At 39.9% G+C, this 26,454-nt stretch overlaps 1 protein-coding gene across 1 annotated transcript in view; it reads right to left on the reverse strand.

The window, feature by feature from the left end:
• The window catches only part of col28a1a (collagen, type XXVIII, alpha 1a), a 21,388-nt gene extending 5,084 nt beyond the window's left edge, over window positions 1–16,304 (reverse strand). The window contains exons 1-28 of the mRNA XM_055157107.1: window positions 16,300–16,304; window positions 16,127–16,254; window positions 12,815–13,113; window positions 11,884–12,150; window positions 11,172–11,192; window positions 11,041–11,100; window positions 8,727–8,780; window positions 8,580–8,624; window positions 6,226–6,252; window positions 4,911–4,955; window positions 4,796–4,840; window positions 3,546–3,599; window positions 3,397–3,465; window positions 3,260–3,328; window positions 3,125–3,193; window positions 2,974–3,042; window positions 2,829–2,897; window positions 2,691–2,759; window positions 2,554–2,622; window positions 2,417–2,488; window positions 2,264–2,332; window positions 2,019–2,090; window positions 1,325–1,393; window positions 933–1,001; window positions 504–572; window positions 360–428; window positions 216–284; window positions 65–133 (exon numbers count right to left, since the gene is read on the reverse strand). Coding sequence (XP_055013082.1) covers window positions 65–133; window positions 216–284; window positions 360–428; window positions 504–572; window positions 933–1,001; window positions 1,325–1,393; window positions 2,019–2,090; window positions 2,264–2,332; window positions 2,417–2,488; window positions 2,554–2,622; window positions 2,691–2,759; window positions 2,829–2,897; window positions 2,974–3,042; window positions 3,125–3,193; window positions 3,260–3,328; window positions 3,397–3,465; window positions 3,546–3,599; window positions 4,796–4,840; window positions 4,911–4,955; window positions 6,226–6,252; window positions 8,580–8,624; window positions 8,727–8,780; window positions 11,041–11,100; window positions 11,172–11,192; window positions 11,884–12,150; window positions 12,815–13,113; window positions 16,127–16,254; window positions 16,300–16,304 — 2,160 coding nt within the window. The remainder of the gene's footprint in view (window positions 1–64; window positions 134–215; window positions 285–359; window positions 429–503; window positions 573–932; window positions 1,002–1,324; window positions 1,394–2,018; window positions 2,091–2,263; window positions 2,333–2,416; window positions 2,489–2,553; window positions 2,623–2,690; window positions 2,760–2,828; window positions 2,898–2,973; window positions 3,043–3,124; window positions 3,194–3,259; window positions 3,329–3,396; window positions 3,466–3,545; window positions 3,600–4,795; window positions 4,841–4,910; window positions 4,956–6,225; window positions 6,253–8,579; window positions 8,625–8,726; window positions 8,781–11,040; window positions 11,101–11,171; window positions 11,193–11,883; window positions 12,151–12,814; window positions 13,114–16,126; window positions 16,255–16,299) is intronic.
• Between the last annotated feature and the right edge of the window lie 10,150 nt (window positions 16,305–26,454).

A 26,454-nucleotide genomic window follows, 5' to 3' on the forward strand; every position in this document is an offset into this window, starting at 1 on the left:
GATTGTAAAACAAATAAAGGTCTGTGACAGTGGAATGAAAGGCTCTGTCCTGGTCTCTCATTACCTTAGGGCCCTGGATCCCTTCTCCTGGATGCCCAGGCATCCCTGGAGGTCCAGGCTGTCCAGAGGAGCCCTGCATACAGAGCAACAACATGTTCACATAATTATCATTAGCAATTGAAAAGCTTTAGAAAAACAATCATACACAGACTGACCTTTGGTCCAAAAAGACCAATCCCAGGAGGACCAATCGGCCCTGGAACCCCTGGTAACCCTCTGTCCCCCTGAAAGGGAAATTATACCAAAATAAAAGTCACTTTCTGTCATCTGTTCACATGGGAGGAGTTAGTATAGGCCACCTTAGATCCAGGCAGCCCTCTCCCTTCTGCGCCCATGTCTCCTTGTATCCCAGGTAATCCAGGCAGCCCCTAGCACAGACACACTTAGTATTAGTATTAGCATTAGCATTAGCTTTAGGACAGGTGGTCTGAAGCTGTTCTTACCGGGGCTCCAGGCAGACCCTCACCCTTCTCCCCAGCAGGCCCCACAGGCCCAGGGCTGCCTTTGTTTCCCTGAAACACAGTTTAGAGTTCAGGCTTTGGAGTCATGAACTTAGACTGCTTCACTTGTGTGAATTATTCAGTCCATAACATCGTGCACTCTGTCATTATGATGGCTTCATTGTAAAAGAAATGTTCACAATTTAAAGTTTTACAAAGACAAATACCAGAGTTACTGAAATCACCCAGACCCTTTTAATCAAATAAACCCAGAGCTGCTCATGCTTGTGAATTCAGATTACAGTGCTCTGATTGGACCATGTAGCAGAATACAAAATACACTGGGTATTCAGTATTTTGTAAAAGCATTTTGCCTATGGGAAAACTTCATTTTATCCAAAGAACAGAGACTGTATGCTCCCCTTCTTTTACCTTTGGTCCCATGATTCCAACTCCCGGCTCCCCCACAGGCCCCGCTGGGCCCACTGAGCCCTGGTCTCCCTGTGTGGACGACATTTCAAGACCATCACAATGTACAGTCACAAAATATACAGGCCTTTAAACGTTTTTAAAGGTCCTATATCACATAAAATAATCCAAATGATTCTAGTGAAGGTGTATGGATTTTAAAAACACAGTAGAGCACTTCCTGTAATACCACATGACATCACAAGGTGGAAACGAGGAAAAAACATTACAACATAGATCAGAGAACAGCGTAATCTTGAAGTGATGGTCAATGTCAGCATCTGCCTCTTATGTAATAACTGAATATTGTTGTTGTTCTTAGAGTGTGGAAATTCATAAAGTAAAACAGAAGTTACCTTTGGTCCTGGGACCCCACGGCCCGGAGCACCAGAGAGCCCCACCATCCCCTGGCTCCCAGGTTCCCCCTAAACAAAAATATCTACATTAATTGTTTATATATCACTGAGTATTCCAATGAAATGCATTTGTCAGTCTCATGGCATAAAAAAGTAATTTTTCAAGATTTTTTTTTTATATGTACAGTTTTTTATGAAAATGGTTGAATATTTGTTTGACTACTGTCATGAGTTTTAAACAAGTGTGAATAATTAAAGCCATATGACCATGTTATAACAGAAAAAACACACAGGTGGTTTTACTGTACAGTCTAAGTAGTGAAATAAATAATTCCCAAAACTTTTCTAAATATTAAAAATGTGTTTTAACATTGTTTTGTCTCAGCAGATATGGGCTGTTGCTGTTGAAACAAAGTTTACTCCATCTTAAAACAATTGTCCTCACTGTGTTTCTATGGCACACAAACCACCAGAGTCAAGAAGTGTTTTTTGATGTAAAAATCGTCCTGATTGGCCCGAGGATGGAGTCAGTGACACCTACAGATGCAGGAGGGTCTGGAGAGGAGAATTATCCAAATAACACAATTTGTCCCAAAAATGACTAAGGCAGTTATGCTCCAAGGCCATTGATAAGAATTGAGATGTTTAAACATAGAAGAAGAGCACAGTCCAGGGCCCAGGCAGAGCTGTATACCTTGGCCCCTGCAGGTCCCACTGGTCCGGGGGGTCCTGGTAATCCTCTGGCTCCTCGGTCCCCCTGGTCTCCCTGTGAACAAGCACAAGCCACACTTTTGTTTGGAGCACTTCATAATAAGCCAATTATTTTTTGTAATGGTCAATGATCAGTCAGTCCTCAGTCAGTAAAGTCATGTGGTTTGGAGCAGAGTTAAGACTTTAGGGGATTTTTTTTTTTTTTTTGTGTACAAGACTTAGTGATACCTTTTCTCCCGGGATTCCTTTTCCAGGTGCCCCCTCAGTTCCTCGCGGTCCTGGTACACCCATCTCTCCCTTCAGGAAAGAAAAAATACACATCACCTCTGAGTCCCACTAAAATGAACCTTGAGCGTAAAAACTGAAGATACTGGATCTGACCTTGGCTCCAACTGCTCCGTCCTCTCCAGGAATCCCTGGGATCCCAGCCGCCCCCTCTGGTCCTTCTTCTCCCTGAAACACAGTGTTCAGTTTGAGCCCCTTAAGCTTGGCACAGATGTAACTTCTGTCAGACCCACCTTTGGCCCAGGTTCACCCACTCCTCGCTCTCCCTGCAGCCCTGGCTCACCAGGAAAGCCTTGGTCTCCCTGAAAACACAGCACAAAGCCGCTTTCAAGTAACAGTAGAAAACACCAACACTGAGTCCTGATCTTACCTTTGGACCAATGATGCCAAGTCCAGGAGGGCCTCTCGGTCCAGTGGGCCCAATGGGTCCTTGGTCCCCCTGAGATAAATATAAAGTAAATATACAGTACCATAGAGAATAAACACCTGATGCACCTGACAGGCTCACCTTGTCTCCCTGTATACCTGCTCCAGGAAAGCCCATCAAACCTGGTAGTCCTGGGGCTCCAATGTTCCCCTGGAGGTAAGAGAGGCCTGTTACACTCTGGACTCCTTCACATGTAAAGTTACACTGATAAAAGCCAGGAGCTCACCTTATCACCTTTAGAGCCAACTCCATGGGGCCCGCGAGTGCCCTTGGGGCCCTCATAGCCCCTGTCACCCTGTGAGGGCACAGATAACACAGTAATACTCCAGTTTTGATCTAACACTCTGAGTGACAGAGACAGAGACACAATAGTCTACCTTTGGTCCAGGCAGACCTTCACCGGGAAAACCTGGAGCGCCCTGCATGCCTGGAGGACCAGCTGGGCCCTAAACAGAACAAACTCATGTGTTATTTAAAGAAGTGTATTTCCACTTTGCACTCTGTACACTTACAGGGGTGCCCGGCTCTCCCAGTCCCATCGGCCCCTGTGGCCCTGCTCTGCCCTGGTTTCCTTTGTCACCCTAAAAACAAAGGGAGTCCAGTCATTCAATTCACAAGACAGAGCTCTTCTGTGACTAAAAGCTCTTACCTTTGGACCAGGGTAACCCACACCATTGTCTCCTGGAGGACCGGGCACTCCCCTTGCCCCTCGCTCTCCCTTTACAGATGGATACAGAACATGGATATAAGTAACACTGAACCACAAACACATCATAAATATTACACTTGTGTTATTACCTTGAATCCCACTGGCCCCTCTGGGCCCTGGTCTCCAGTGCCCCCCTTGGCCCCCTACAAAAAGACAAATAAATAAACCGTTAATTACTTGCCAGAAGTACAATTTTATCTTTACTGACATTAATAGCGCCTGGAAAGTCTCTGCCGCCCTCTGCTGGCAAGGCTGATAATTGACTTGTTAAACAGCAAACCAGCAAGACTGAAATCACTAGAATAATTTCAATATTAACATAATCTCTCTGTCAATCAAGGGTAGTGAAATGTGTGAAGTGTCTATGTCAGATTAGACTAATTTTATTAAACTCAGTTAAAATCGAAAACGTGTTTCTTGTGTGTCATTTGTGCCAAACTTTTCAACTTTTCTTCACAAAATTGCTTCTTGACACAAGTATTATCCCACCAGATTAAGTATAAATTTGAGAATCATTCAAATCTGTCAAATGCACTTGTGTGTTAACAGACAATGAAACAAACAACAGCCCAGTAAGACAAGATGCACAGCAGTCAGAGGCTCATTACTGCGCTGAATCAGGGTGAATTGGGTTAAGTTGAATTAGGCTGATGGGGACATGACTCGCCAAAGGTAAAGGATGGATAAGCAGCCCCCTGTCCTGTGATAATGCTGTGGGACACTGTGGGGGGGTCCCAGTGGCCGTGGGACACAGTTTGGGACACAGTTGTGAAGAGCTGCACCAGGATCAGGCCTAATCCACAGCTCACATTCCTCATGTGCAGAAGGTCAGAAGCCCTGACCGCTCACAGGGAAGTGGACAGTGATCGTGTGAGCGCTGATGCTGATACAAAACTCAACACTGAACGCTGGCCCCAGACATGACCTCCACACACAGACACACACAGAAATACACAAACACAGGCACAGAGACACACACAGACACTATGGTTCCCACCACAGTCGGTCTTATCAGTGTTTTTAACAGCAGTGTGAGTCCATTCAGAGCTGGAAGTGCACAGTCACCCCCTTTGAGCATTTGGAAGTATCATATCAATAATGTGATACTGTAAATAGAAGTTTGAATTCATATTTAAATGTTTATCCCTTCTTGTGGTGTCATGAAAAGAGAAAATGCCTGTTCCGTCTCTTCACTGTGTCCCCCCTGACCAGTCCAAGTGGGCTCTGTAGAACTAATCCTGGGTCCTTAACCTCTCAGACAGATTTAAGTTTGTTACATTCTCCACAGCGGTGCGTCAGTGACTCATACAGAAACATGTCACAAAGCTTTAATTATCACCTTCTCTCCTTTAGGACCTGGAGGACCTGGAGCTCCACTTGTTCCCTACAAATATAATCACAGAAGGTTATTACAGTGAAACCTTTTAGGATAAAAACATACACCAGAGTCTCACCTGTTGTCCTTTTTTACCAGGGGCCCCACAGTCACCTCGCTCGCCCTGGAACAAGACATTTTAAAGGGCCCATTTTAAGCTATTTTCTCATCTTTTATAATGTTTCCTCATCAAAAACAGACCTGGAGTTGTTTTTGTTTCATTCACACACGTTTAAAAACACAAACCTTGCATATTTAGACTGACTTCTTATCACCTATGGATCATTTCAGCCCTGGAATTGCCAGTCTTTATGGGAAAGGGAGGCAAATATTAAGATGTCAAATGAGGGATGGGTAGAAATTAACGAATACCAATGGAAAACCACTGACTCTTTTTTTTGGAGGGAGTATGACTGGAAGAATACTGAAAAGGTTGGGATACCAAATGTTGGAGATCCTGTGGCGCAGATAGGGCGGATAACTTCCACATATAAAAAGTATTTTAAAAAGTGATGGATGAGGTCTTTAAAATCAATATTTCAATGACTTTTGAAATGATGTATCTTGGTATAATTGATATTCTGAATTTAAAAAGATGGGAAGATTATAAAATGTTAAGAATGATGTTGTTGGCGAGTAATCGAGTGATCGGAGGCCTAAAATAGAAGAGTGGTTTGATATAATATTAAGTATTTATAATATGGAAAAACTCACCGTCTCACTTAGATTGGAAGGTCATAAATTTAAGAAAATTTGTAAAGAATGGTTACATCATATTAAACAACATAGATCTGACTTTGTGTAGATAACAAAGACTGAAGTTACACCCCGGTTTAAAGCTACAATGTTTTTTTGGTTTTTTTTATGACTTGTTCTTATGAAAATTATATTACAGTTTGTGTAAGTAGGAATGAGAAACGTGGAATTGCCAAACTATGGACATTGGACATTCAGATTTGACTTAAAATGGACAACTTGTAAATTACTTTGATTGTCCTAATTATCATGTAAATCCACATTGTGAAAAGACAATACAATACAAATGGAAAAAAAAAAGGAATTGCTAATCTTTAGTCTTTCTCTGTAGCTGTTATGTGGAAAACTACCGTTTCACGACACCCCAAAGTCGAACAGAGCATTTTGAGCTATGGAGATGTAGACAGACTCATAATAAAAAGTTACTCAAGCATGTGTGAATGAAGCAAAACACAACTCCAGGTACGTTTTTGATGAGGTAAGAGCATTATAACATGCCTAAACACTCACACGAGTCAATTTTTGCGTAATATCGGCCCTATAATGTGGCACTGGTCCAAACTCCCAGTCCAACAAAGATCTGCAGGCGTTTACCGTTGCTATAGAAACGGCATAACATAGGTTTATTATATACATACCTTTTCTCCTTTGCTGCCAGGCCGACCCTAAGGACAGGAACACATACAATTATAGTATTATTTATGTATTCGCTCAGCTTCACCTACATCCTAACGAGACGTGGGTAGATCACATTCACTTGAGTAACGCTTTGACTTAAATGATACTTTTCTAGCAGCATACTTTTACTCCTACTTGTGTAACATTTTATTGGAGTAACTTTTGGATACTATTCCCACTGCGAGTAAATCTACAAGTGACAAAAACTTCATGTTGAGAATGTGAAATGATTTGAACATTTGTGCTTCTTGCATCGCTCCTTCAGATGTTCATAATGTAGTTGTTTTTTTTTCTCATTTTTGTGTCTATCCTTTGAAAACAGCAGATTTTGTGGATTATTTAACGTTTTGTCCTTCAAATTACATCAACTTCAAAAACTGTAAATCAGGTGTTATGTCCCGACAGTTACTCTCTTTTGTTCTCTTCATATTTCTACTTTAGTAACATTATTTTCAAGTAAAATTACACTTACATGAGTGCAATTTTTGGCTACTCTCCACCTCTGCATCCAGCTATTGATATTTTGCAGTGATATCATGCTGGGGGTGTTCTACATGTATGTCTAATGGTGGAATGTTTAGCCCTTACCATGATGACACAATGCACATATGAGCAAATGTTATCGAAAAAGTTTTAAGCTTGTCAGAAAACACAACAAAACAGATTTAAGCAGCACGTTTTCAGGAGCCTGTGATCAATACGAGTGTGTTTAGGAGTTTATTTTCGACAAAAAAGTGAGAGCGACTAACTGAAAAACTGTAATTTTATGTGTGAGAGACTTTAACAGCAAAAATCATCTCATCTGTTATAGTTTAGTTCTTTCTGCTCAGATTGTGTTAAAATAAAACTCAGATTTAAGTCTAATTTGAGCTTCAGACAGAGCAGTGCCTACAGTTTGATTCACACCCCCAGGGAACGTTAATACATCAGCTGCAGAGTATCAATAACACGCCGTGAAAATAATCTAATAATGTCCAAAACAAATGTAAATATAAAACAAAGGAAAGGTGCATTGTAACTTTCCTGGCATCTCATTTTTTTCCCCATGGAGATGTTATTGCTTTGCCTGAAATGTTCCAAAGTAGCATTAAATTGATCTATCTTGCATTTATTATATTTATTACAGGTGTTTTTTTTTTTGTTTTTTTAAAAAGGGTGACCAGATGTCCTTATTTACTCAGGAACAGTCCCAGTTTTGAGCCCTGTGTCCCCTGTCCCAGCAGATTTATCCCAGTTTTATATAAGAAATGTCCCAGTTGTCCCTATTTTTGACCAGTTTGATCTAACACTAGCCTGATTCATCAGCCGGTTTCACTTCATAGAAACCGTCTGACCATTAGAATTCGTTTGCGCGACAGTAGGTGGGTACTTTTTTCATTTAACCAATCTAATCTAACTGGGCTAACTGGTATATTAAGCTTTTCCCAAATCCTATAGGAAAAAGAGCAATAACGTCATTCCTCTTGATAAAATTCACCAAACATTCTCTTTGTTCCGGCTTTAAATCCTCAATCTCGGGAATCCTTAACAACACAGAATATATGGCTCTTTGCTGATTGGCTGGTGCCCGGATTCACACTTCCGGGGTTCTTGTCAACCATCTAGCGTATTTTGATTCCTGACCTAGTCGCTGGAGAGAAATGAAATTCAGTGGAGGCACTAGGTTGCACCAGCCTGGTTAGAAATGTTCCACTGTAGCACTAAATTTGATCTATCTTGCATTTATTCAATTACAGGTGCTTTTATTTCTTAAAAAAAGGGTGACCAGACATGAATATTTACCCGGTAACAGTCCCAGTTTTGAGCCCTGTGTCCCCTGTCCCAGCAGATTTATACAAAACAATCGATTTGGCCCAGTTTTATACAAGAAATGTTCCAGGTGTCCCTATTTTTGACCAATTTGATCTAAACCAGGACTGAATTAAGATTAAACCAGGATTACATCAACTCTAAACCAGGACAATCACAATTTTTGACTAATCTAATCCCTGCCAACAGTAAAGAGGAGCATAAATTGTCATTTTTTAGTCAAAATAATCAATTTGCAAATGATGATAAAACAAAAAAAGCAGCATCAGAAGTTCCTCAGATTATGACTGACATGAGAACGCACAATGTTCCACGCTCTTTTCACAATTTTATTTAAACCAAACATCCCAACCCGAGTGTGTCTCAGTTTAGAATCTTGTTTAGTTTAATGCAATAAAGGGGAGCATTATGGACAAAGCAACGACATCTCCATCTAGACGAGGAGGTAACGGACCGTCCACCAGAAAAGTTACACAGTGCACCTTTGAGATGTCCAGTAGTTTACCTCCAGACCTTCCATTCCAGGCCTTCCGTTGATACCTGGCTCCCCCTGTGTGGAACAACCAGACCAGAAATCCCGTCAAAGCTCTGTTCACACTGTTCAAGCATTCACTGTGTTACCAACAGAGGATTTGGGGAACAAAAGACTTACGCGAGAGCCCTTTGGACCTGGAGGGCCATCTGATCCGGGCTCGCCTGGTTTCCCCTGCATCAAAGTATGCCACAGAATCAGACCCAGATCAACCGTGCCTCTTTAGTGGAGCAGCGAGAGTGACCTGTCTGTGACCCGCGTGCAAAACAAACCAGGACTACAGCCTAATCCTGACCTCTGACCTCTGCGCAGCTCCACACAGCTCCAGCTCCATACAGCTCCACTCAGCTCCAGCTCCATACAGCTCCATACTCTGCTCCACACAGCTCCACACAGCTTCGTTCAGCTCCACACAGCTCCTCCTCAGATTCGTTCAGCTCCACACAGCTCCTCATAGATTCGTTCAGCTCCACACAGCTCCTCATAGCTTCACAGCTCCACACAGCTTGACTCAGCTCCACACAGCTTCGTTCAGCTCCTCACTGCTTCATTCAGCTCCACACAGCTCCACACAGCTCCACACATTCGCTTCGCTCCTCACAGCTCCTCACAGCTTCGTTCAGCTCCACACAGCTCCTCACAGCTTCGTTCAGCTCCACACAGCTCCTCACAGCTTCGTTCAGCTCCTCACAGCTTCGTTCAGCTCCACACAGCTCCTCACAGATTCGTTCAGCTCCACGCAGCTCCACACAGCTTGACTCAGCTCCTCACAGCTTTGTTCAGCTCCTCACAACTCCACTCTGCTCCACACAGCTCCACTCAGCTCCACTCTGCTCCCTCAGCTCCACTCTGCACACACTCAGCTCCACTCTGCACACAGCTCCACAGCTCCTCACAGCTTTGTTCAGCTCCTCACAACTCCACTCTGCACCACACAGCTCCACTCAGCTCCACTCTGCTCCACTCTGCTCCACGGGGGGCAGTACTTATCATGTGCACATTTTCTTTGCACTAATGTGAATTTTTTTGTATTTTTTTGGCTATTTATTGGATCGACATTAGTCTTTACTCAGGTAGACTATTCTTCCTGGGGTCCAAGCTGGCATAATTTACAATAAAATGTTCCATTATAATAAAAAAGTTCACACATAAGTCCATACAGTCCTGTTCCACAGTATACTATACGCCTATATGATCAGCTTTGAGCCACAGACGGTTGAATTAAGAACTTCTACGACTCATTACAGATGAAAACAAAGTACTAAAGGTAGATTTAGAATAGCTTTTGTGGTTTTAAGTGGAGCTATTGTGTCATTAGTGTTATAAAGAAGTTTCAGCATTATCGTTTATCATCTATACTTACATACAGTATATACAGTAATTGTTATGGTGACAGGTTTACAACACGCAGCTCCACACAGAGGCTCAGTGCTCTCAGGCTACACTTACACATGGGTGAGAAACATGTGCATGTGCTCCAGAGGTCACCACGGTAACAGAGCCCCTGCTACTATCATCAAGTAAAGTACCGTAACATTACTTTCAACTCAGCTTAATTTTAGCCATAATTTATCTACCGGTTTAAAGTTAGAACTGTTCCTGTGCAAGTGTAATATTTCAATAAATCTACAATTTGAAATCTGAGCATTCATTTGGAAAGAAGAAATGTGAAAATAATTAACTGATATTAAAAACATTTGACAACCTTTCAAAAGTACTATTACCGTATTTTTCGGACTATAAGGCGAACCGGATTATAAGGCGCATTAAGCGAAATAAACGGACGACACTTGAGACTGATCCTTAGCCCAGGCGTCCACGATCTTGTCGTAATTCGCCCGGCGTTGCCTCCCTGTTTTGGTGAATGTGTATTATGAATGTGAATGTGGGTGGATCATTTAAGTTTTTTAACTTCCTACGAGGACGACTCAAATATACATTGAGTAATAATGTGTTTAATGCAGCTTTGTGCACATTTGTTTACGTTTTACAGAAACAAAACTTAAAACCACATGGCTCATTTGCCTAAACTATAAGTGCTGAAAAAACAGCTCTTTCCTTGTGCACTGATGCAGTTCCGCTTCTGTCGGACTAAAGGACACAACTCAGTGGATTATATGTGTACGTATGTATGTGTGACTACAGTAACCGTAATGCTCTGACAATCTATCAAGAAGTTGGGCTTTGTAACTTACCAAACTCATACTAAAACATTTTGACAGATTTTTGAGCACCGTGTACCATATAAAATCAGTTCGAGGTCACTAAACACAACCAGAATTAATACATAAGGTGCACCAGATTATAAGGCGCACTGTCGATTTTTGAGAAAATGAAGGGATTTTAAGTGCGCCTTATAGTTCGAAAAATACAGTATTACTTTAAAAACAAGGTAAAGATTAAATATGAAGTGAGTGAATATAATGAGACTTACTGGACTTCCAGGATGGCCCCTCTCGCCCTTGTCACACAGACAGGACTTGGGCTGTGGACACTAAACACACACATTATGAAGATAGTACGAGGAATAAAAACTCTGTAAGATGTGAATGTTTTTGGACTTACCCCAGCTTTTACTATCGAATTCTGTAAGGAAAAAAAATAAATAAATAAACAAGACAAAATCACTGTTTGCACAAAGCAACCAAGCATTTTAAAGGCTGTAGCTGAGGGTACCTTTGAAAACTAATATTGAAAATGTTCATAAACACTTAAAAGATGTTAGTGAGAAGATACAGAGCATTTGGTGCCACGAAACCTTTAGTGCACGATGTGATACTACAGCAGCATTAAACTGCCTTTTACACTATTTTCTGATCTATGTTACAATGTTGTTTCCTCATCACAAACACACCTGGAGTTGTGTTTTGCTTCATTCACACATGTAGCCGAATTCTTCTCTCAAACTGAAAATACTCTGTTCCACCTTGTGATGTCATGTGGTAGTACAGGAAAAGCTCCACTGTGTTTTTTAAAATTCCATACACTATCACTAGAATCATTTGGATAATTTCAGCAGTGGAATTACCCATTGCCCCTGAACTAAAGGTACAAGGAGCTGTTCACTTGAAAAATAGAGCTTCATGACATCACAAGGTGGAACGGAACATTTTGAGCTTTGGAGATATAATAATAAAGAATTACTCAAACATGCGTGAATAAAACAAAACATAACTCCAGGTCTGTTTTTTGAGAAGGTAACAACATTATAACAGAGCTTAAAGTTCACAAGAGTCAATTTTGCATAATATAGAACCTTTAAGTTCATAGAACTGACCATTTCTGAGAGCAGCCTGTCTCTGAGCTGCTCGTCCATGAGGCTGAGCACGTGCTGCTGTGGGGGGGCACTGGCGATAGAGCGCAGCCTGGTGCCCAGGGGCCCGTCCCGGGGCCCAGAGGACAGACGCACAGTGAACACTCTGATGTTGTGCTGTTTGGCCTCAGCAGCAGCAGACACAGCACTGGGGCTGCGGGGATGATCTGTGCCGTCGGTCATCAGTACTGCCACCCGCAGGCTGCTGGGAGACGTCTCACGCACAAACACCTGACACACAGTTTACACATATTACATACATTTGTATGTTTTATATTACATCACACACACTGTGCAGTTTATCACAGGCAAACATACAGACGTGTCAGATAAATCTGCAGCCAAGAGCACAGATCTGATTATTGGACACAGGCCCCTCCAAACCTGAGGGACCAGAAGCTCCAGCCAAGAGACCAGGATCCAACATGATACATTTATGTGATGTCAGTCAAAATGTAAAAAATTGCATTAATGACAAGAGACAAATAGAATTATGAAGTAAATAAAACAGATGTTTTTTTGTTTAGACAGAGAATTAATCATTTTAATGTTTACCAGCACAGGGAGACTTTGGTACCATTTGTTATAAAGTCATAAATCTTTACTTTTGTGTTTTTGTATCAAAGCTTCAGTTTGAAGCCAACGACGGGCGATATGCCAAAAAAAAAAAATCATCACACTCTGAAGGAGAGTGAAAGGAGGGGGACTCACAGCAATAAATCCAAAACTGAAACAAATTTAACATTTTTATATATTATCGGTAAATATAGCATTTTCAAACAATAAAAGGTGACACGGTGATTTTATGTGTGATGTTCTGTTTTAAACTGTCAATACCCCACAGCAGTGTAATCCTCCTCTTTAAGAGCAGATTCGACAGCAGCGGTGCTCATACCTTGGTGGCATTGGAAATGGCATAGGCCGAGTAGGAGCCGTGTCCGATGAACTTCATGGAGGCGACTCTGCTCTGGAACACGTCCACGTCCTGCCAGTCCCTGAAGTTGTGCTCCAGAGACACTGAGCTGCTGAACTGAAGAGCAGCGAGCCTCACCCTCATCCTCCAGCCCACAGACTGGAGCTGCACCAGGCCAGAGCTCAGGCTGGAGATGAAGTCCTTCTGACGCTCAAACAGGGCTCCTCTGGCCGTCTCTGAGCTGTCCACCATGAACAGGACCTCCAGCGGGCACATCAGGACTGCCAACAGGTTAAAGAGGGTTAATGGGCCTGGAGCTCAGTGAGGGAATCCTGGAGGTTCTGAGTTTTAACACGAGGCCTGTCCATAAACTGAGAATGAGACTCAGCTGCTCAGGCTCAGTTGTGATTGAAATTCATTTTTTTTAAAACAGTAAGAGCACAGGCAACAAAAAATAATTCATCATTCATTCATTCACTTTTCAAAATAAAACCAAAAATAAGAAAACGGACAAAAAAAAAACTATTTTCTTCATTATTTGTCTCCAAAACCAAAATGAAAAAACAGATAACGATTTGTTTTTTCAGCTTTCGTGACTTAAACTGCGCTGCCAGACTTTTGCGCCGCATACGGACTGAACCAGGACTGTACCAGGACTAAAACAGGACTAAAACAGGACTAAAACGGGACTGAACCAGAACTGAACCAGGACTAAACCAGGACTAAAACGGGACTGAACCAGGACTGAACCAGGACTGTACCAGGACTAAAACAGGACTAAAACAGGACTAAACCAGAACTGAACCAGGACTAAACCAGGACTAAAACGGGACTGAACCAGGACTGAACCAGGACTGAACCAGGACTAAACCAGGACTAAAACGGGACTGAACCAGGACTGAACCAGGACTAAAACGGGACTGAACCAGGACTGAACCAGGACTGAACCAGGACTAAAACGGGACTGAACCAGGACTGAACCAGGACTAAACCAGGACTAAAACGGGACTGAACCAGGACTGAACCAGGACTAAAACAGGACTAAACTAGGACTAAAACAGGACTAAACCAGGACTAAAACAGGACTAAACCAGGACTAAAACAGGACTTAACCAGGTCTGAACCGTTACCCTTTTTTCCATTCTTCATTTAAACACAAAATCGAAAACAGAGAAAAAGAATCTTTATCTGTTTTTTCATTTTGGTTTTGGAGAAAAATAATGAAAAAAAAAAAAAAAAAAAGGTAGATTTTTTCATTTTCTTATTCTTGGTTTTATTTTGAAAAAACAAATGAACAAATGATACACAGATTAAAAATGTCAGGGTCGTGTTGTGGAGATGCAAGCCCACTCATAGTAAGGACATGTTGTTGTTTTTTTTAAGTTTTCAGTGCAATAATGACAAAGTAAATAAAATAATCAAAAAAACTGTATGGCAATTTTTTGTTTACAGGTCCTATATTACACAAAATAGTTTCTTGTGAGCTTTAAGACATGTTATAATGTTGTTTCCTCATCAAAAACAGACCTGGAGTTGTGTTTTGTTTCATTCACACACATTTGGGTAAGTACAAAACGCTCTGTTCCACCTTGTAATGTCATGAAGGGGTCATTTTCTAGTTAACAGCTACTTTTTACCTTTAATTCAGGAGAGATTGGTAATGCCAGGGCTGAAATTATCACAACATGGAACAGAGTGTTTTCTGATTGTCAGAAGAACTCAGTCTGAATCTGCAGGGTTTGTGTGAATGAAACAAAACACAACTCCAGGTCTGTTTGTGATAAAGAAACAACATTCTAACTAGTGCTGTCATGCGATTAAAAACATTTAGAGATTAATTAATTATGATCTGTAATTAATTAATCTAATTAATCTCATTTTAATCTCACCTAAAAATTGCTGAGAAAAGCCTTCAATTTGAGGTATTTTCATTTAAATTCATTATTACATTATTGTGGCAGATCAAAAGACTGATATAGATTAAAAAAAAAGTGACTTTATAAAGTCATTTATTGTTTAACAAATCTCTCCAAATTGGCTGTTGAGCCCAAGTCTCCATGAATAAGAAACTGTTTGTTGTAAAGTAGCAAAGACGAGGAAATCTGAACATAATAACTTTTGTCTACTTAAAGACAATAAAAAGTCCAGTCTTTCCTTAACCATATTAAAAATATTATTGATAGAGAAATGCTTTATATATGAGATCACTGGTTTTAGTCCTTGTTTTAGTCCTGGTTTAGACCTGCTTTAGTCCTACTTTAATCCTGGTTTAGTCCTGGAATGGATTAATCCTGGTTTTAGTCCTGGTGTTAGTTCTGGTTTAGTCCTGGTTTAGTCCTGGTTTAGACCTGGTTTTAGTTCTGGTTTAGACCTGGTTTAGTTCTGGTTTTAGTTCTGGTTTAGACCTGGTTTAGTCCTGGTTTAGATCTGGTTTAGTCCTGGTTTAATCCTGGACTGGATTAGTCCCGGTTTTAGTCTTGGTGTTAGTTCTGGTTTAGAGACGCACAGGAGGAATCTCGGTTTACGCCGCGTACGCGAGAAAACACGATCCACACGCGGCTCACGGGAGCACGTCGGTGTCCGCGCAGTAACTACGGAAGGAAACGTGGTCCGCGCGTTTTCAGGTTAATGACGATGATGAAGGTGTGTGTTTGTGTTTGTGTTTGTGTGTGTTTGTGTTTGTGTGTTTGTGTGTGTTTGTGTGTTTGTGTGTGTTTGTGTGTGTGTGTCCCCTCATGTGGCAGGTCACTATAGGACAGTAGTGCAGACATCATGAGTCTATGCAGGTTGTTTTCACCAGTGACATTTAAGTTGTAGGCGATATTATATTTGTTATTTTCTTTTATATTTCACGTCGGGAGAATAATTTCCAAGACACGAATGTGTTTTTCCCTGTGCACTGCTGCTCTGTTCTACTGGCTCTTCGACCTCGTCCATTGTGCGACTGACGCCGCCAACGTTAACATGACGTTTACATCGCTCTTACTGCGCGCGTTTTGTGTGGGTTTCCGACAATGAGTGGAATTACCGAAATAAAAAAAATTTATAAATGTGTTTTGTGTGTGTGTGTTGTTGTTGTCCCAACAACACATAAAAACAGGTTTTATAATAAAGAAACTCACATACAGAAACACTAAAGTTAGAGATTAAAAATGAGATTAAATGCGATTAAAAAACATAACGCGCTAAATATGACTGTAATTAATTAATCGCAATTAACGCGATAATTTGACACCCCTAATTCTAACATGATTCTAAGCGTGACATGGGCCGTTTTAAAAGTTCGAGACAAACCTTTGGCTTCGTTGAGCAGCACACGGTTGTCATCTCGTGGTCCTTTCCTTCTCTTCTGTTCACACTGGACTAAACTTGACAGCACCAGCAGCAGAGTGAGGGAGAGCAGGAGCCAGCCCATGGTCAGTCTTCAGCCCACGGTCAGTTTTCACCTACGAGACAGATACTTGTACTTCATTCTTTAGTTACAGACAGGTCAGTAAGCACAGGGTCTCTTTAGTGACTTAGACTTCGACTTAGACAAACTTTATTGATCCACAAAGGAAATTATTTGGACACAGTAGCTCAGACGTCACAATAGGGCTGCTCAATTACAGAAAAAATCATTATCGTGATTATTTTTATTATATTCGTCAATACTGAAATCACGATTATTCAAATTGTTATTTTTTTAGTTACACGATGCATTTATTCAGCATTTCTCTCTCAAAAAAACTCACTTTGTTATTGATAATTTACGCAAAACGTTCAAATTGAAAATAAATATAGGCCTCAAATATGTACCTTAGAACAGTTTTGCAGTGTATAAAACATAAAATGAATAAAATATATTTTGAATATGAAACAAAGCATAGAAAAACATCAATGTATCCAAAATAAACTATATATCCAGCACTTCTACAATCTCTATCTTTAAAAAATAAAATAAATATACTTGTTTATATAAAAAATATCCCAAAATAAACTAAGGTTTATCATTTCAACTCGATTATATGAGTTTGGAGATCGTTTGAAATCGCAATCAAAATTCAATTAATTGCACAGCCTTACATCACAATAAAATATAATAACAAAGAGTAAAAACTATAAATGGTAATAATAAAATCTAAATAAGTAGCAAAAAGATACCAAGAGACTGGGGTCAAATAAGGCATAAGTATATAAATCTACAGTATATGTCAAAATAAAATAGAAAAATAAGTAGGGATGTAACAATAACCGAAATATTGTGATATCGTATTGTCAAAGTTTTCACAATAATATCATGGACCATCACAATATATCGAATTACAAGTCTCTTTGCTTAAATTAAGAGTTATGGTGCAGCAAGAGCTAAAAAAAAAAAGACAAAGGGAACTACATCAACCATGATCCTTTGCTCCATTTCAGTGTAAACTACAAGAAGAAATAACAGTTCTAACACTTTTAAGTCTTAGTTCTTTGGATTAAGCCTCGTCAAGGACTTTTAAGAAGAAAAAGTAGAATATTACATACAGTTATATACAGTTTTGTTTAGGGTCCACAAAATATCGCAATAAATATCGTACCGTGAGGTTCAGACTGTGACAATATCGTACCATGAGACTTGGATATCTTTACACCCCTAGTAAATAAAATAAATAATAAATAATAAATAAATAAAAATAATACATAAAATAATAAAATATAAATAAATACATATATAAATAAATAAAAAAATATAAAAATAAATAAAATATAAAATCTCAACTATATACAAGAAACGACACTTGATACATCGCTCACAATTAGAGCAGTGGTCCCCCAACCTGAAGGTCGGAGGGTCGATTCCCGCTTGGATCAAGTTTTGTCGTTGTGTCCTTAGGCAAGACATTTCGTAGTTGTAGTTGTTGCAGCCTTGCTTTGATCAGTCAGTATTTAACCATCACTGAGAATCAATAAAGAGCACAGTGTGGTGCTTTGAGTGTGTAAGACATTAGTGTTACTATTAATTTGATAATGTCACGATTTAGCGATCCGTGCAATAATCAATATACACACATTATTCTGAGACTGTTACGACCCAGTTCGACTAGGGTCAGGGAGGTAACAAAAACCAAGAAGGAAAATTGAATAATAAAGTAATAATTGAATAAACTGGATTGTAAAAGGTAGAATAACAAAAGTAGTCCAAAATACATAAACAAAATAACCTAAACTAGGAAACAAGATTAACATATAAGGAGTTCTGTGCCAAAAAATTAGTCACGTAGGTCTGTACAGAAAACGAGTGACTAAACTAAGGGACACATAAAACAAAACTAAATCACCAGTGTTCCAAAATAATGCCACATAAACCCACAAACAAAATTGAGGGACAACTAAAAAGACAAAAACAGAACTAAACTAAACTAACAGAAACTGAGTGTCTCAACAAACAAAAGACAAGTACAAGCACAAACCAAAGAGGCATGAAAACGGGTCAAGAGTGAAAAAGGTGAGGAGGGTGTACGAGAGGCGGAGCGGGCGCCCCTTGCCCCTGCGTTTTTTTGTTTTTTTTTACTGTGTGTACTATGGCATCTATTTCGGGTTAATAAGGCCAGGCCCTATCTAAATGATCGGCAATTCACCAGTATATGCTCTAGTGTTGCTGTGAAGACCGCACTAATCAAGACCACGACTTGTCCGAGACCACAGAGACCCGAGACCAAGACCTCTGAGAGACCGAGACAAGACCAAGACTTTTAAAGGTCGACACCGAGACAAGACCAAGACCACAGACCACTGAGACCAAATCGAAAACATCTTTGTCAGTTTTTACATTTATTTGTATTTTACAGTTATTTTGGCACATTTATATCAAAGTTTTTATAAATCTATCTCCAATCTATCTGATTTGAATTATTTATTAGATTTTCTGATGTGGCTTATAACAGGCCAAGCAAACTGTACTGCACTGAAACACTCTAGTCTGCGCCCGCTTTTTTGGACGCTCACTTAGTCCTTCTGTAAGAAAACTTCTACTGGTACTTTACACAAAACTACTTCACTTAACTACTTTACTTAAGCTGTTTTTTTGAAATTCCTAACTTGAGTTACATTCTCTTACTGGTTTTACAGTGAGATTTAGCCTCATTTACCAAACCACCAAACCAAGCGCACGACGTGACAAACAGCTTTATTTAGCATTTTATTTTTCAAACTTCAGCCCACATATCGCAGTAGGCTTGCTCTGTGCAGTAGGTCTGCTCCGACAATGTAGCATTAATTTAGATTCATTTTTGCTTTGTGTTTTGTTTTGTCCTTCAAATCAGCGCAAACTAAGGACCGAGCCAATGGGCGCTTTACACAGGGAGGAGCAAGAGCGTGAAAAGGAGAGGAGATGGACTGTCGGGGTGTGCAAAAATATCAAAATCTCAATATATCGTATCGTTTAATGTGATGATACAGTATCGATATCATGGGCTGCTGTATCGATATGTCGCCAAGAGTATTTTTTGGTGTATTTTACCAGATTATTTTGTTACAGAGCTACAGTTTTGTTGCTTGTTTAGAGAAAGTAAACTCATTTATGCGACACATTTGACATTTTCACTGTTTTGATGATTAAAATGTTTGTGTTTCATATGAACTTTGCACAAGAAGTGGTTTAGCAAAGCCTTTTAGTATCACAGCCATGATTTAGCCTTTATTTTTTATTGAACCATATCGAACTGATTTGAAATATATCGTATCAAATTGAAAGTTCACTGTATCGAGATATGTATCGTATCGTGGCCTACGTATCGAGGTATGTATTGTATCAGCAACTTCTTGATGATACCCAGACCTAATGGACAGGTAGGATGTTTTAAAAAGTTTAACGTGTCATGTGGTACACGCTGGTACACCAGGGCACACCACCCCTAAAACTTTTCTCATCAAATCTACACGATTCACGTAGGTCACTGGTTCTGGCTTTATAATGGCGAATTTTGCAGAAAGGTGAGAGATTTTCATGTCTAAGAAAGTAACTGACACAAAAGAGACTCGGACACAAAATGGCAAACTGGCCACAAAGTCGAACAGCGTCGAACAGGTCTGGCTGATCTTCTTAAATATGGGGGAGGTGGCTGCAGGTGAGGCAGGATTGGTGAAGTGTAGAATCACAGCACCAATCAGGGACCAGGGCTCTCACAGCACAAATCAGGAGGGACAGCAAAAGAAATTAAAACACACACAAAACAAGTCAGAGAACTGGAGAACTGGAGGCCTGGGGTCATAACAATCACTATTATATAAGAACTACCGTAATTTCTGGGCAATTAGACGCGCTCTTAAGCCTCTATCCCCATCAAAAAACGACTGCGCGCCCCACAATCCAGAGCTCCCTACACACGAATCCACTCGGGTGTTCCAGCACGACTTCAGTAAACTACAAAGCCGCACCACCCGCAGCGCACGCAAACACACACAGAGCAGACAGCGACCGCGCAGCGAAACACACCCACAGACACACTCATCACTCCACGCCGACGAGGAACGGAACGAAGGAACGAACCGAAAAAGCGAGTGCAATGTGCCACTTCTAGACACAACTGAACAACTGAGTCACTGCGAACACGCCGACAATCCGTTGGTCCCAGACAGCACCCTCCCTACACGCCACAACTGAACAAAGCCCAGAGTCACCGTGAACGCCACAAAAACTCCCACTGACCCATCCAACTGTGTTTCGTTTAAAGTCCGGTGCAGTTTATTTGTGAAAAAAGTTCGAAAATAGACCATTTAATGACAGTGCGCCTTATAATCCAGAGTGCCTAGTAGTGTGGAAAATACGGTATATAAACATATGAACATTTTAACACCTTATTTCTTTCTTGAAATGATACCTGGACAAATTAAATGCAAAACATACTCTCATTTTAATGACCAAAACAGACAACATTGTCACAATACCAAAAATGATCCACGGTGGCCAAAAATATCACTACTGTATAACCAAGTTTAGAATCACGATAAATGGTACAGTATATCGTGATACGTGGTATAAACAGACCCCAGAGTAGAGCCTGTAGACTGAAGGTTGTGTTTATCAGGCCAATAATTTCATGCTTTGTCTTACAACACATTTGCTCTTGTTACATAAGAAAACAATAAAGGTAAAGTAAATGTTAAGATGAAGATTTGACACCTGTCTCTTGCTCTTTTTTGCTACTTATTTAGACTTTATCATTTCTATTTTTTACTCTTTGTTATTACATTATATTGTGATGTGTGAGCTACTGTGAGCTACACTTTTGAGTAATACTTTCTCGGTAAAATCTAAATCTTACATACACTGACCTTTTTCAATATATATGGAATCATATAAAATTTATTATTACCATTTATTAGGGGTGTAACGGAACATGTATTTGTGTTGAACCGTTTCGGTACAGGACGTTCGATTCGGTGTAGGTCTGTGCACAAGCGAGTTTGTGCAATTTGTGTGTGTTTACATTCCGCCACTACATGTGCAGCTACACGGAAGCTCAGCTCTTTAATATTCACAAGGGAAATGTCCGTGATTGGGGTGGAGGTTTTTCCCACAGAGCTTTATAGTTAGGGCAGCCACCTTGACAACAATTGCCCCATGCCTTGACTACGTCCCTCCCATGCATGTGAAGCTTCGCAAAACTACGGTCTTTGCACTGCGGTCCTCACTTTCACCTTTTGTCAGCACAGAATCTCCTCCCCCCCTCAGCCCCCGCCCCTGCACTTAATGCAGACAGTTTGGACATGTTGTTTTTTCTGGCCAAAAATATGAAGATGGAGTAAAACGTCATGCTGGAACTGTTAGTGCAGCGCTTTACTTTTTGAAAAGTTTTGTTTACTGCTTACAAGGATTTTATTTTTTGTAATATTTCATACATTTGTTGCTTAATTGAGGATATTTTATTTAACTTATTAGTAATACCAAGCAACACTTTGCATTTATTTTATTTTCCCGTTTATATAATGTTAAAACAAATTGTCGGCTTAATAAAAACACAAGGAAATGGTTTTGCATTTTGTTCCCATACTGTCCTGAAAAATGAACCAAACCCGAACTCAAAACCGAAGTACATACCGTATTGTGATTTTTTTGCACTGTTACACCCTTACAATTTTTTTACTTTATTTATTATATTATATTGTGATGAGTGAGCTGCTGTGTCCAAATAATTTCCATTATGAATCAATAAAGTTTGTCTAAGTCGAAGTCAGTTCCTTTAATCTCATGAGCTCACGTGCTTTGTCCTCATTTGAACACAAGAGGGAGACAAAACAGCCCCGAGGAGCAGCAGCTTGCACAGTACAGAATTATTACTTCAAATAAACCTCTGTTGTAAACGCTGTTACACCGAAAGACTCATGTTTTTAATAACCTCCAAAGCTACTCCCTGTGCAAAACTCTCGATAAACATGTCTGCTATTCTTTGTCTTCAAACTACTTTTTTGTTTTTATGACCATTAAGACTTGTATTAAACAGTCCAAAAACTACTACACTATGATTTAATCTACACGTGCAATGCATTTATAGTGTTTTCTACAAAAACACTAGAGGGCAGTAGCAGGTTTCATTCAGTAGTTTCAGAGTTTCAGAGTTTTTTCAAATACAAACCAACACTATTTACTGGTTATAATGACAATATAATACGTAGATATGAGAGATAAAATAAATACAACAGTGTTTTAAGCCTCTTTTAGTGTATTTAGCAAAGTAAGTCATTTAATATTACAGTGGTTAGTCCCTTAAAATAACTATAAACCAAAAATTACACATATTCAAAGTCTAGTTTTGAAAGATCTATGTTATAATGTTGTTTCCTCATCGCAAACAGACCTGGAGTTGTGTTTTGTTTCATTCACACATGTTGAACACACAAATTCTGCATATTTAGTTTTTCTCTTAAACCGAAAACACTCCATTCCACCTTGTGATGTCACGTGGTAATACAGGAAGTGCTCCAGCTCCACACACCTTCACTAGAATCATTTGGATCATTTGTCGCTCTGGAATCGCCAAATTTTGAGGCTACAGATATTGTTTTAGTGTCGTTGAAACTACACTTCTTGGTACACAAGATATCGGAGTCTTTCTGTAACAATCTCAACCATACAAATAGCTGTGAACTTTTACTTAATTACATCACGAGGTGGAACAGAGCATTTTGAGCTTTGGGGATGTAGACAGCCCAAAAATTCAAGTTTACTCGTGTTAAAAGTTCTACACTACACAAAATTGACTCCCGTGAGCTTTAAGCCATGTTATAATGTTGTTACCTCTTCAAAAACAGACCTGGAGTTGTGTTTTGTTTAATTTTCACATGTTTGAGGAATCTTTTATTATTACTTTGTCTACATCTTCAAAACTCAAAATGCTCTGTTCCACCTTGTGATGTCACGAAGCAGAAGTTTTCAAGTTAACAGCTCCTTTTACTTTTAGTTCAGTAGAGTTTGGCAATTCTTGGGCTTAAATCATCCAAATGATTCTAGTGAAAATGTGTGGAGTTTAAAAACACAGTGAAGCACTTCCTGTATTACAACATGACATCACAAGGTGGAAACTCAGCCTAAATATGCAAGATCTGTGAGTTAAACATGTGTGAATGAAACAAACAAAACACAACTCCAGTTCTGTTTGTGATGAGGAAACAACATTATAACATAGAACAGAAAAAAGCGTAATATAAACCCTTTAATGAAACTTAAAGGCACACTGTGTAATTTTTTGGAGTCCATTTCCTACTGATCTCTATGGAAACGTTATTGCTTTGCCTAAAATGTTCTACACATGTTCTGCATTAACTTAAATATGTCATGAGCATGTCACTATGGAGACATGTCAAGACACTAGGCCAGATCTGTGGAGAGGCGACCCTCCCTCCCCTCACAGTAAGAATTCAAGTTTTTTGGGAGTATTAAACCAAATCGCAACTGAATAAACGCAAAATATTTCAGTTTAATGCCATAGCGTGTAGGGCTGGGTGTCATTAAGAAGTTGCCGATACGATACATAGGCCACAATACGATACATATCTCGATACAGTGCACTTTTGATTCGATACGATATAGTTAAAATCGATTCAAAGAAGGTACATTAAAAAAAATTAAGGCTAAATCATGGCTGTGACACTAAAAGTCTTTGTTAAACCACTTTTTGTGCAAAGTTAACATGAAAAACACCAAATTTAATCATCAAAACAGTGAAAATGTCAAATATGTCGCATAAACGATTTACAAAGCAACAAAACTGTAGCTCTGTAACAAAATAATTGAGTAAAATAAACAAAAAAAAAATACTCTTGGTGATATATCGACACAGCAGCCTACGATATCGATACTGTATCAGCAGATTAAGCAATACGGTTTATCGATATTTCAATATTTTTGCAAAACATCTGCATGGAGACAAACCAATGGCGGACACTTGACCAGAAAAGTTACGTAGTGCAGATTTAACACAATTTACACAATTTAACACAGCTCACAGTCAATTTTGCGTAATATATAACCTTGAATGATTTTTTTATCCAACTAAAATCTAACAAAACTGCAAAAAAAAAAAAAAAGAGAAAACAGAACGAGGCTCGGCGTGCACCATTTTCTAAAACCTAAACTCTATTAAAAACGTGTTTAAATAAAAGCATCGCGCGCTCTTGTCCTACCTGCGCGTTTTCTAGTCCATGAATGAGACGAGGAGCCGCGGCTGGTCCATGGATGGTGCCTTCTCCGGGACAGACAGAGGCGGGAGAGAGCCCAACCTGCGGCCGCCTGGAACTGCGCTCTCACCGGTGACAAGCTCCGCGCTCTCCGGCCCGGCGCACACACGCGTCCGGGAGAGCCTTCAAAATAAAACTCACCTCATTTTTATTTAACGCTTTAACTGTGCGCGGATAAAATTAAGACTTTGCGTGTTAATGTTTAGCATAGTCAACGTATTAATAGCAAAGGTTTTATTTATATCAGCGTTGTAACCTGGCATGTTGTAAAAAGTAAGTTCCAATGTCGTGCTTTTATTTTTTTAAAAGCACATGTTGGGTACAGCGCGTTTCACTGGCAGTGGTATTGACAACACTGCAAATCTGGAACCAACTGGAGTTTAAGCACGTGGAAATTAGGATTTTTAAACTAAAGTGACCCGAGATAGTGTAAATTTTGAGCCCTGTGTCTCCTGTCCCAGTGGATTTATCAAAAAACATTAATTAGTCCCACTTTTATACAAGAAAAGTCCCAGGTGGACCTATTTTGGACCAGTTTGATCCCTGCCGACAGTAAAGAGAGGCATAAACTGACATTTCTTGACGTAAAATACAGAAAACCTGCTTAAAAATGGCCAAAACTGAAAGAAAATGTGACTATACTGATTAAACTGAACAATTCTCCTTTATTATGCACTCGTTTTCACTATTTTATTATTACAGCTTTTAGTATTACCAATTGTATTTATTTATTTACCATTTTTAGCTATTTTATTACCAATTAACCACCAAATTGTATTATTATCAATTACCAAACCAAAAGTGTCCCAGTTTTTTATTTTGAAATTATGGTCACCCTAGTTTAAATACATAATTAATCTATTTGTTTTATTTCTACTGGGAATCTACATTTGATAAATGGAGAGACTGCAGGCTTGGTCTTGTGATCAATTTATGGACAATAAACAATATATCTATTCACTATAGTTAAAGGACATGTATGTAGCATGTGCTCGTACTGTTTTAACCCTCACCCTCTCCTCGGGGTCACACTGACTCGAAGAAAAAAATGTTTCCCTCCCACTCTCTTGGGGCGGGTCAGTCAGTCCCAACAATTTATTTTCTAACAAATTCTCGCCAATGGGAGGGAAAAAAATGTTTCTTCAGGTCAATGTCGCCCCGAGGAGAACTTTGAGGGTTTAAAAAAGTTCACACTTGAACCTGTGTCTCCAGAGCATTAACCTCCAGACAGAGACACATACAAGTTTGTCTCATTCTCAGTTTATGGACAGGCCTCATGTGAAAGCTCAGAACCTGAGGCTGCAGAGGCTGCATGGAATGGAATATTTAAAAAAGTGTCTGAGGAAATGAGGTCCTATGTCCAAAATTCCAGACTGTCCCTTTAATGATCAAAAAACTGAAGTTCTTTTAACTGGTCCAAGTTGTGCTGGTAGTGATGTTCCAGTTAACCTCAGATCCTTGGCACAGTTTGTCAAATCCACTGTCACAAACCTGGGAGTGAAAATGAATCAAGACTTTAAACTTGACAAATTAGCGCTGTGGTAAAGACTCACTTTCTCCATTTGAGGCAAAAGGCATTGATAAAGCCATCACTTTCAAGACACCATTTTGAGATTTTGATCCATGCTTTTCTCACGTCAAGACTGAATTACTGCAGTGCCCTCTATGTCGGCATAAGCCAGTCCTCACTAGGGCTTGTCACTCGCCCAAAACGCAGCTACTCGTCTTTTAACTGGTTCACGAAAATACGATCACGTGTCCCCAGTCCTAAATGCCTAAATGGCTCTGTCCCGCAGTACCTCACTGACCTGCTGGTGCCATACTCTCCAAAAGGGCTTAAGAAGTTGCCGATATGATACGTACCTCGATACATAGGTCAGATCTGCTGACCAGGCTCTGCTCTTGTTCCTCAGTCCAGGAGG

Source organism: Boleophthalmus pectinirostris, unplaced genomic scaffold (genome assembly GCF_026225935.1).
Source record: "Boleophthalmus pectinirostris isolate CB_2022bp ecotype Guang Dong unplaced genomic scaffold, ASM2622593v1 HiC_scaffold_21, whole genome shotgun sequence".
Taxonomy (NCBI): domain Eukaryota; kingdom Metazoa; phylum Chordata; class Actinopteri; order Gobiiformes; family Gobiidae; genus Boleophthalmus; species Boleophthalmus pectinirostris.